Genomic DNA, 11,917 nt, shown 5'->3' with positions numbered 1-11,917 from the left:
TCTTTAGTTACCTAAGCTCTAAGTTAATTCCCTTAACTTTATAAAACACTCTTGACTGAGCACCAAGATTATTTTCTAACACTAAAACCCTACATCACCATACTATCGTTGGATTCTCCATTTAGAACCACTGTCCACTTGTTATGCCTGGTTGTGTATATGATCAAATGCGAAATTTGCAACATCAGAACGGTGGTCCACAAACCAATAGGTGATAATATAGTCTTTATGTCCATCGTTTATATGCAGTGTATATGTCACAGAATTTTGTCTATGTCACTATTATTATTAACAACCTCAAACAATAACAATAACAATAACGAACGATACATCAAAACAATCAAAACCAAAAATCAAATGGCATTAGAGATTTTGAAATACATACACACCTGTGCATGCACACTACACACATGTATGCACACGCACGTATATGTCTACCATTTTACATGCGCCAAGATTTTTAAAAAGGAAAAAACAACATACAATGTAGCAGAATTGGCAGATGGTATGAAAAATGAAAATAAAAGCAATTGCTCCACTAGGAGTAGTCCATTATCAGGACTACCCAAATGTCAGGGTCCTCTGATGAATGAGATGTAGTTACCCCACTTAGCATGGTATTTCTCAATCTGGTTAATTAATCTAAAAGAGAGACCTTCATGAGCTGCCACTATGCCCATCTGTGAGAACCACACCCTAACTGGTGGTAGTGTTGTCATCTTCCATTCTGAAAGTATGAGCTTCCTTCCCAGCATGAGGGATGTTTGCACCCACTCTGCCTGTGCTGATGGGAGGGCTTTTAGAGGCAGAAGCAGAGGCCGGGGCTATTGAAATGGAACCAAAGGTTTGAGACAGGAAATGTCTTATTTGAAGGTATCGCCAGAACTGCTGTTGATGGAGGCCGAACTGTTGTACTAGTGCTGTAAATGATTTCAGTATGCCTCCATCATATAGATCTCCTAGCACCAGAATACTTTTTTCCACCCATTGCTTCCACAGAAATGGCTTATTTCCTATTTTTAGTTTGGGATTCAACCAGATACTTGCAGACAGATTCAAGTTGGGATTAGATTCAAGTATGATTGAGATTCTTTTCCAGATCCATTGCATATTTGGAAGGATAGGGTGGGTCTGGGCCTCTCCAGGCAGTGCAGCTGTAGCAAGGTGGATGGGGGGCAGTGGATGACAAAGGTCCTTTTCAGTGTGAAACCAGGGAAGGGCACGTTCTGGGGGGAGGCACCAGTGAGCAAGGTGTCGGAGGCTAAAAGCATAATAGTACAATAGTAAATTTGGAATGCCCAAACCTCCCTCTTCAATAGGTTTTTGTAATTTTGATACGTTAAGTCTAGGACGCTTATTATTCCAGAGGAATCTATTAAAAAGCATATCTAGTTGCTTAAAATACTTTAGAGGGATTCTGATTGGGAGCGCCTGGAGAAGGTTATTAATCTTGGGTACACAAGTCATCTTCAGAACATTAGCTTTCTCCCATAATGATAGGAATAAAGGGATCTATCAATATCTGCTTTGAGTTGGCTTAGCAGGGGGGGTCCATGTTGACTTTAGCTAAGTCCGCTAGTCTAGGGGAGATGGTGATACCCAGGTATTTAATACCATGGCTAGGCCAGGAAAAATTTCCCTTCAGGAAGATATTCCTCGGGCAGTCAGATGTTAAAGGGAGAGCTTCTGATTTTGACCAGTGAACTTTGTAGCCTGACAGGTGAGAGAATGTATCTATTAGTTTCAGTAATGCAGGAAGAGAGCATTCTGGTTCAGAGACAAAAACAAGGATATCGTCAGCATATAAGGAAAGCTTGTGGGTAGATTGGCCAATTTTTACATCTGAAATCAAGGGGTCTAATTGGATAGCTGTTGCCAGAGGTTCCAAAGCCAGAGCAAAAAGCCCTGGGGAGATTCCATCACCCTGTCTGGTCCCCCTACCCAGTTCGAACCAGGGCGAGACCAGGCCATTAGTTAACACTGCAGCCCTGGGGTGGGTGTACAAAAGTTTTATCCATTTGATAAATGTATTAGTAAAGCCGAATGCCTCCAGGGTGGTAAATAAATAAAGCCACTCAACCCTGTCAAAGGCCTTTTCTGCATCTAAGGAGATGGCAGCAGCAGGGGAACAACTATAATGGGTGGCCCACATGATATCAATTAATCGTCTGATGTTATTGACGAAGCTACGTTTAGGGATGAACCCCACCTGGTCAGGGCGGATTATGGTGGTGATAACTTTGCTGAGTCTGTTAGATAAGAGCTTAGACAGGATCTTCTCATCGAAGCCCAACAGTGAGATGGGTCTGTAACTTTTGCAAATGTATCTAATTTTTTTAATCGTGCAGAGAATATTAGTAAAAGGAAAAAATGTAACATAGGAATAGGTAAAGAAGTATATGTATTTGCATATATTTAAAGTAAGCTTTTTGCTTCAGAGACGCCTGCTGCATAAACAGCAGACTGTCTCCAGCTGCTGTGATGAAGACAAAATGGGACAGAAGTCCATTCAGTACACTCTGGAGGTTAGAACAGCAAGTGTATCTATCTGTAAGGAATGCTTTCTGCATTTGTCACTGAGCATGCTCCTGTATCCACTGGCAAAACCTTTGTGAGTACTTGGTGGGGCTGACTGTGGAAAAAGCCCTGCCCGGGTAGTGGAGGGTTTTCCACAGGTTCTCAAGTCTTTTCTTTATTCCATAGACAGTGAAAATGTCTATAATACCCACAAAGTAGCGGCAGTGTGGCCCATCTATCACATGAACTGCATTTTGGAAGTTGGGCAGTAACCTGCGATGATGCTCGTGGAATTCCTGCAGTTCTAAGTCAGTGCTGGTGTCTCTGGCAGGGCAGGTTGTCTCCTGAAGGGTGATCCCTTCATCTGTGGCTTCAGCTGCTGCCTGCAGCTGACCTGACCCACACTCTGTAGCATCCAACGTTGCCTTGCCTGAGGTATCTTTCAGTAAACGAATTTTGGAGGGGTCTGACTCCGTAGGGTGTTCATCCAAGTCCACAGACCTATGTGAGAGTTGAAAAAGAACCGATAAAACACAGTTAGAGGGTATTTCATAAAGGTTTCTGAGAAAAGCAGGCCTTATAGTGAAAAGCTTGTTTTGAATGAGTGATGAAGTGGACAATTACTTTTATTTTATTTATTTTTTCTAATATTACTTAGTTTTTTTCCCCTTTTGGCTTTATTTGACTGGACAGTATAGAGAGGACGAAAAGGCAGTAGGGAGAAGGACCAGCAGCAAATGGCCGTGGGCCAGATTCGAACCCTTATCCGCTGCATCAGGGACTATAGCCCCTGTTTTATGGGTCGCCTGCTCAAGCTGTTGAGCTACCGGGGCACCCACGATTGGCTAGTTTCATTAGGTTATGTAAAAATGTTTGTTACAAACCTCACTGGACCAGTCGAAGATTTCAAATGCAAAATACTGTATTGCACAGCAATACACAGAGAATGCTGTTTGTGGACTTCAGTTTAGCATTCAACACCATAATCCCCTTCAGACTGGTCATTAAGCTGCATGACTCACCTCCTCCCTGTGCAGGTGGCTCTACAGCTTTTTGACCAGCATACCACAGGTGGTTCGAGTGGGGAATCACCTGTCCCCCTCACGCACCCTGAACATTGGTGCTCCCCAGGGCTGTGTGCTGAGCCCTCTGCTGTACTCATTGTACACCAATGACAGTCTGTACACATCAGACTCTATCACCTTCATTAAGTTTGCTGACGACACAGTAGTGGTGGATGTGATCTCCAACAGTGAAGAAGACTAGTTGATGGAGATCACCCACCTGGAGGACTGGTGCAGCGACAACAGCCTCCTCCTGGACGTCAGCAAGACTAAAGAGCTGATTGTGGACTACAGCAAGAAGCAGCAGAGGGCATACCACCCACTCAGGATCAGCTGGACAGAGGTAGAGTGAGCGGACAGCATCAAGTACCTGGGTGTTAACATCACACAAGACCTGACATGGTCCTGTCACATCAACACCCTGGTGAAGAAAGTTTGTCAGTGTCTACCACTTCATACGCCTGAGGGACTTGAAGCTCCCTCTGAAGGTGCTCAGGAACTTCTACACCTGCACCATTGAGAGTGTCTGGGAGTATCACCACCTGGATGGGCAGCAGCACCCAGCAGGACGTCTTGACCCTGAGGAGGGTGATCTTAGCAACACTCCCCCCAGTTAGTGAAGACGTTCGCGTCTTCACTACTAACAAATAGCAGCATTAGCAGTGAAGACGACGGTAGAGAAACGAGTTTCTTAATAAAATTTGTACATGTTTTACTGTAAAATATGTCACATTTTTGAAACATGCAGCTTGAAAGACAGTGTAGTGGGTCAAGACACAGTGTGTTTTTTCAGGGAAATAGCGTTCTGGGAACCCTGATGTTATGTACCATAGGTGCAGCTGTGGCTGCAGTTAATAACATCCTGTTATGCTGCCTTTCTGCATAATGCTGATGGTTTCTATAGCCCGCTTCCCATTCATTGCGTTTGTGAAACGCTCTGCGTTTCAACCGACGAGGCATAGCGGCGCCTGCGACTTGCCTGCGACTTGCCTGCGACTTGCCTGCAGTGCATTTGCATTAAGTAGACTTGACTTCTACTTTATGCAAATGAGGCGTGGGGAGTAGAGGTCCGACGCCTTGCAAAACTTTCGGAAAACAGCTAAACTAGCCGTTGTTGAAATAAAAAAGAACAGAATTAGCAACTGCATAGCCTATTCCTCTCCTCAAATGTTTGCAGAAATACTTTTAGCACTTTTTAGCAATAAAAGCAAAAGTTTGTGGCTGAGCCGCCATGTTGGTCCGGTTTGAAATACTGGAGCACACCGCTAGCGAGTTGACGCAATTGTCCAATCAGGTGCAGGCAGGATAGAAGGAGAAGAAGATGAGGTGTTCAGAGTTCACTATCGCCATGGACACAGACACCGCCTACTGGGCTGCTAGTGACATGCCTCCGAAGCGGGCGATTTTGAGAAGCGACGCAATTCCGCACGGGAAAAATCGCCCCAGTGGACACAGTATCAGCCTGCGAGCTCCTCCACTGTATGGTTTCACAGCTACAGACTGCCCATCCTCCTTTTTCCTCATCACCGCCGGGATTTTAATCATGCTGCCGCTCTCCCTAACTTACATCAGTTCATGGACAGTCTCACCAGGGACAACAAAACTCTGGACCTGCTGTATGCAAACACAGTAGATGCCTACAGTTCCTCCCCCCTTCCCCCATTTGGCTGCTCAGACCACAACCTGGTCCATCTGCTCCCTGCTTACACAACTATGGTGAAGAAGCAACCCCCAACCAAAAAGTGTGTGAAGCAGTGGTCTGAAGAGGCCATTGAGGCACTCAAAGACGGTTTTAATGCTGTGTTCACACCAGATGCGAGTAAAATCATTTGCGCAAATGCTTTACATGTAAACTCAGTGTGAAGATGCGATTAGACGCTAGTAAACGCCCTGCGGCACGAATAGCACGGTGCGAAGGACACGATTCTCGCTGCATTGGACACACAAGTTGAAAAATCTGAACTTCAGAGATTTGTCGCGCTGCGATAGCCAATCAACGTTGAGATTCTCTGGTGACATCAAAAACATGATTCATTCTTTTTTTTTTGCAACTAAGCCGTTAATATTGATTGATTTACTCACAGGAGACAGATGGACAGGCCCCCTGCAGCTGGGAGAGAGAGCGCCTGTATCCTGGTCCCGATCGTCTCCAACAGGTCATCAAACTACAACTACACTTCTACAATTTCATTTAGCAGACGGTTTTATCCAAAACAACATACATCTAAGAGTAGATACAACACAAACAAGGATCTAGTCAGGAGAAAACAATCTAGATATGTGCCATTGAACAAGTTCAAGTGTGTTAGGGCATTGATGCCAATAGCAGGCTGTGTGGGAGGTAATGGGATTTTTTATTATTATTTTTTTTCAAAAGGACCCAGACATGAATCGTCACGTTAAACGTGCGAATGACGCGAATTATTCACGCAAATGAAGTGAGTAAACTCAGTGCATACGCGTATCCAAATACGCATGAATAGTACAATAAATTTGCGTCTGGTGTGAATACAGCATAACACCACTGACTGGGAGGTGCTCTGTGGGCCACATGGACAGGACATTCCCAGTTAAATGGACTACATACGTTTCTGTGTAGAGACCACTGTGCCCACCAGGAGGGTACGGTGTTTCTCAAAAAACAAGCCATGGTGACTCCTGAGCTGACAGCCTTGCTGCTGGAGAAAAGGAGGGCTTTTAAGTCTGATGACAGAGAAGAACTGAGGGTACAGAGGGATCTCAAAAGAAAAATCAGACAGTGTAAGGCGAACTACATGAAGAAAATGGAGAACCAGCCACAGAAAAACAATGCGAGAGAGGTCTGGAGAGGACTCCAGACCACATCAGGGCAGGGTAAAGGCAAACAGAGGGACTGTGAACCTGGGGACAGGCACTGGGCCAACAAATTAAACCTGTTTTTTAACAGATTTGACACTGGTTTCACCCCCTTCCCCTCTAGCCTGAGCACTGTCCTGCCTACCTCCAGCTTCTCTTCGATGCTAGCCCCCTCTATCTCACCTTCCTCACCACCACCACCACCTCTGGGGCCCTCCTCTCTTCCCCCATCTTCTCCTCCTCTCTTCACACCAACGGTGGATCAGGTGAGAATGCAGCTTAGGAAGACCAGAGCCAGGAAATCCACAGGTCCTGATGGCATCAGCTCCAGACTCCTTAGAGACTGTGCACTAACTCTGTCAGGTGGTCTGCTACATCTTTGACCTAAGCCTGAGACTGGAAAGAGTTCCTGCCATGTGGAAGACTTCTTGTGTGGTAGTGGTCCCAAAGACCTCAAGCCCCAAGGAGCCCAACCATTTTAGACCCGTGGCCTACCGAGCTCCAGAAACCCAGAAAAATTCATTGTTCTGAGCCTGGGTACAAACTTTGCCACTGATTCTACAGCCCCATCAAGAAATTATTGTTTATTGTTTTTATTTATTTAATTTTATTGTTTAGTTTTTTTGTTTAGATTCAGCATTTAAAAAGCTATTTTCAACTGGCCATTCAATAAATAGGTTGTAAGAGTAAAATCTGCAGTCAAGTGTCATTTGTTTACGCTGCCACGGCTCTCCGCAGAGCCTGCCCCTACTGCTGAAAAAAATCCTAGAGCAAACACTGCATGGACTACCTTACTGACAGACCCCAGTATGTGAGGCTACAGGACTGTGTGTCTGATGTGATAGTATGTAGCACAGGCGCTCCCCAGGGTACTGTACTCTCACCTTTACTCTTCACCCTTTACACATCAGATTTCCGGTACACCACAGACAGTTCCCATCTCCAGAAGTTCTCCGATGACACTGCCACCAGAGGATGCTTGTCACAGGGGAACGACTGTGAGTACAGGAAAGTCATCATGGACTTTGTCGACTGGTGTGAGCAGAACCACCTTCAAATAAATGCCAGCAAAACAATGGAGATGGTGATCGATTTCCACAGGAAACCCTCACACACTCCACTGCTGAACATCCAGGGACTTGACATAGAGAGAGTAAGGACCTACAAGTACCTGGGTGTTCACCTAAATAACAAACTGGACTGGACAGATAACACTGACTCTCTGTATAAGAAGGGTCAGTGTCGTTTATACCTGCTGAGGAGGCTTGCATCATTTGGTGTGTGCAGGCCACTGCTGAGGACGTTCTACGATACTGTGGTGGCATCAGTGGTTACTTATGCAGTGTTGTGCTGGGGAGGGGGGTCTCTGAGTGGGATAAGAGCAGACTCAACAGACTGATAAAAAGAGCCACCTCAGTCTGTGGCATCTGTGTTTTTGCAATTCAACGGAGTCCTGTCAAAAGGCCGTTTCACCTACAGCTACAAGATTCGGTGGGCATGTGTAGCAGGTCAGGACGCACAAAAAAGTCAACCAAGCCGTAAACCCAACAGGAAGTCCGTTATTTTGAAAAAACTAGGTGACACTTTTGCCGATTGTGCCTGACTTTTGGACATTTTTGGCCATTTTCAAAATCTATCTCCTCCTACAGGGAAGGTCGTACACACCTAAAAGTTGGCCAGCACAAACTACAGGAGGTGGTGATTAAAAGTTAGCAAAACGGTCTTCAAAAGTCTGACAGCGTGGAAATTGCACCCCCCTGAATTTGGCCACAACGCCATAAAACGGCAGGGTTGCTGTGCTCCTATCAGTCCCAAACTTTATACGTGCTATGAATCTCAGACAGTGCATGTTTCCACCACGGCCAACACGCACGCCGCCGCACCTCGCCACTAAACAGGAAGTGGCTCGTAACTAGGCCGCACATGCTCTGAACTGCATGAAACTCCACAGGCCGGATCACAGTCCCGCCCGGAGCACCTTTGCGCCACACCCTGACGTGCGTGACGGCCGACAAGCGTAGGGCGAGGACCCGTCCAATGCCGCTTGCGGCTTTAATTATTGTTATTGTTGTTTTGGTGTGGAACAGGTGCTAAATACTTTTCACTGCATGTTATGCTGTGTATAATTGTGTTTGTGACCAATAAAGGCTTGAACCTTGAACCTTGAACAACTGTTTTGGTCTTGTTCTGCGTATTTAACATTCAAATTTTTTATTTATTTTTTTTTAAAAACCTACTTTGTGGTGCGAATAACAAGGTTTGCTAATGAGTGTTTCCCTTCAAGTTCATCTTGATGCAGAGGTTGACGAGCCAGCAGGAGACTGTAGTCCAGCACATTAAGCTCTCGAAGAAAGGCAGCATCCACTTTCACTTGATTGGCAAACCAGGATTTCTCTTGACCTAAAGCAGGCAAAACAACATGTCCAATTAGTGTGCCTTTACCACTGCTGGCTGCATTTTATTTGATGGAATCAGTCATATGTAAACAGACATCAGTAACTAGATGCAGGGGAAGGAACACTTACCTAATTCAATGCACTGCCCTTCAAAGTTATTATCCTTCAGTACTTTTATTGTTTGTTTCCCTCCTTTGTCAGGGTTAGTCCACCTGCCCACCTCACAGCCTTTGATGTCGTATCTATGCAACCAAAATGTCGTAAGATGTATCAGAAATCCACTTAACAAGACATGGGGAAACATACTGTGAATACCTTACCTAATGTTGATCCTTTCATCAGGGTAAAACACACTTTGCATCACAATGAAGTACTTCTAGAGATCAGACAGATAACACTGTGCTGTAAGTACTGTAAGAGTATTGAGGGCAGAATGTGCTTGCAGAAAATGTTTGCTCAAAGGGGAGTTTGGTTTGTTGGGTGCTCTGTTTAAAATGTGTAAGGTACTCACTGTGGGAGGGTTCTGAGATAACATATGCTGTGAACTAAAAATTCAAATTTTAGCTCAAGACGGCAGCGCGACAACACGTTGCCACGACTGCTCCAGGTGAGCTGAGTTAGTCTTTGTTCACTTTTTTTTAGATATATATGTTTGAGTACTTAGACACTTTTTAGTACCTACTTTTAAAACTTTCTTTTTACTCAGAAAATGAACACTATAACATCCGTAGTTCATGTATACCACTGACAAATACTCCTAACATACAGATTCTACCAATGAACCAACCTGGAAGAGGGACTACTGGACACGCTACGGAACCTTGGACTGCTGCAGCGATCAGACCTCCAGCCAGCGACGTCAACGGACGCGTGTTGCTGGGGGAAAGAACGACGAAGGCGGCGCACAGGGAAGCAAATGCGGGGCAAGAGAACCGGGGTCCGTGCTCAGCTAAAAGCTAACCCATTCCTGTTGTCAAATGTCCGCTCATTGGACAATAAATTTCACTAGACCAGACTGCAGCAAGCAACACGAAGGAAATTTAGAGATTGTTGTGTTTTTGTTTTTACGGGGACATGGCTCAGAGTTCCGGATGCTGCCATCCAACTAACTGGACAAGCCGCTTTCCGTGCAGACAGGAATCCAACTCAGTCTGGTAAGACCCGCGGAGGTGGGCTGTGCGTTCATATCAACACAGAATGGTGTAGGACAGGGGTGTCCAATCCTGGTTCTCGAGGGCCACAATCCTGCATGTTTTGGATGTTTCCCTCTTCCAACTCACCTGATTCAAATGATCAGCTCATCATCAAGCTCTGGAGAAGCCTGATAACGATCCTGATCATTTGAATCAGGTGTGTTGGAAGAGGGAAACATCCAAAACATGCAGGATTGTGGCCCTCGAGGACCAGGATTGGACACCCCTGGTGTAGGAACTCTGTGCTAGTTTCCAGTTTCTGCTCTCCACTCCTGGAGTCTGTGACTATTAGATGTAGACCTTTCTATTTAGCATGTGAATTCACTGTCGTGTTTATAGTTGGAGTTTATATCCCACCAAGCACAGATGGAAAAGAAGCCCATTGTGAGCTGTATGAAACAATTAGTGAGCTGCAGAGCCTTCACCCAGATGGAGTGTTTATTGTCGCTGGAGATTTCAACCACGCAGATCTCAAAACAGTTCTCCCTAAATTCCATCAATATGTGGACTTTGCAACCGGGGGGGAGAATGTGCTGGACCATGTTTACACAAGCACCCTGGTGCGTACAAGTTGGAGCCCCGCCCCCACCTCGGGTACTCAGACCACATCTCTGTCATGCTAATGCCAATATACAGGCCAATCGTCAGATGCTCCAAACCGGTTCAGAAGAAGGTGAAAATCTGGCCATCGGGAGCCATCTCTGCTCTTGAAGACTGTCTTGAGCACACTGACTGGCAAATATTTAGAGAGGCTGCAACCAGCAGCGACTCAGGAGTACATCACATCAGTGACTTGCTACATCAGGAAGTGCACTGATGATGTCAGTGTCTCCAAGACCATCACCACTCGCTCTAACCAGAAGCTGTGGATGACTGCAGAGGTGCATTCGCTACTGATAAACAGAGTCTCTGCTTTCAGGGCGGGTGACACTGAGGCTCTAAAAACAGCAAGAGCCAAACTGTCCCGAGCCATCAGAGAAGCCAAGTATGCACATGGCCAGAAAATCCACGGCCACTTCAGGGACAGCGGCGACAATTGGCGCATGTGGCAGCACATCCAGGCCGTCACCAACTACAGGACAACATCTCCCGCCTGTGACGACGACGCCTCCTTGCTGGATGTGTTGAACGACTTCTATGCTCGCTTTTGAAGCCCAGAATGAGGAGACGGTGAGGGAGACCACCCCTCCCCCCGATGACCAGGTGCTGTGTCTCACCATGGCTGACGTGAGGAAGACACTTCGCAGAGTCAACCCACGGAAAGCTGCTGGACCAGAAAACATTCCTGGTAAAGTGCTCAGGGAGTGTGCAGACCATCTGGTGGATGTTCTCACAGACATCTTCAACACCTTCCTAAGCACCTCCAACATGCCTCACCCACCTGGACAACAAAGCTCAGCATTCAACACAATCATCCCCCAGCACCTGATTAGAAAGCTGAGCCTGCTGGGCCTGAACACCTTCCTCTGCAATTGGATCCTAGACTTCTTGACTGATAGATCCCAGTCAGTCTGAATCGGGACCAGCACTTCCAACATCACCACACTGAGCACGGGGGCCCCCCAGGGCTGTGTGCTCAGTCCAACGCTGTCCACTCTGCTGACTCATAACTGTGCAGCGATGCACAGTTCAAATCACATCATAAAGTTCACTAATGACAGTGAGAACAGCAGAAAAAATCATTGGAGTGTCTCTCCCCTCCACAAAGGACATCTACACCACACGCTGCACCTGAAAACCCACCAGCATTGTAAAGGACCCGACACACCCTTCAAACAAACTCTTTACATTCCTGCCGTCTGGCAAGAGGTTCAGAAGCATGCGAGCCCACACGGCCCGACTGTGCAACAGCTTCATCCCTCAAGCCATAAGACTGCTAAACATTCAAGGACTGGACTAACACACACACACA

General features: G+C 46.1%; 1 protein-coding gene across 5 annotated transcripts in view; it reads right to left on the bottom strand.

The window, feature by feature from the left end:
- Window positions 1-208: 208 nt before the first annotated feature.
- LOC103373648 (phosphatidylinositol 4-phosphate 5-kinase-like protein 1) overlaps window positions 209-11,917 on the bottom strand; it is an 18,898-nt gene continuing 7,189 nt past the window's right edge. The window contains exons 7-11 of one of the 5 annotated variants that reach the window (XM_008303584.1): window positions 9,133-9,188; window positions 8,942-9,054; window positions 8,654-8,816; window positions 6,169-6,259; window positions 2,906-3,018 (exon numbers count right to left, since the gene is read on the bottom strand). In XM_008303584.1, coding sequence (XP_008301806.1) covers window positions 3,001-3,018; window positions 6,169-6,259; window positions 8,654-8,816; window positions 8,942-9,054; window positions 9,133-9,188 — 441 coding nt within the window. In that variant the 3' untranslated portion in view covers window positions 2,906-3,000. Of the gene's footprint in view, window positions 3,019-5,974; window positions 6,260-7,102; window positions 7,468-8,653; window positions 8,817-8,941; window positions 9,055-9,132; window positions 9,189-11,917 lie in introns of those variants that run through there. The other 4 variants (XM_008303583.1, XM_008303579.1, XM_008303581.1 and 1 more) reach the window with 4 other exon arrangements.

This window comes from Stegastes partitus, unplaced genomic scaffold (assembly GCF_000690725.1).
Source record: "Stegastes partitus isolate 25-593 unplaced genomic scaffold, Stegastes_partitus-1.0.2 Scaffold2038, whole genome shotgun sequence".
NCBI lineage: Eukaryota > Metazoa > Chordata > Actinopteri > Pomacentridae > Stegastes > Stegastes partitus.
This window is presented reverse-complemented; position numbering and strand designations above follow the sequence as displayed.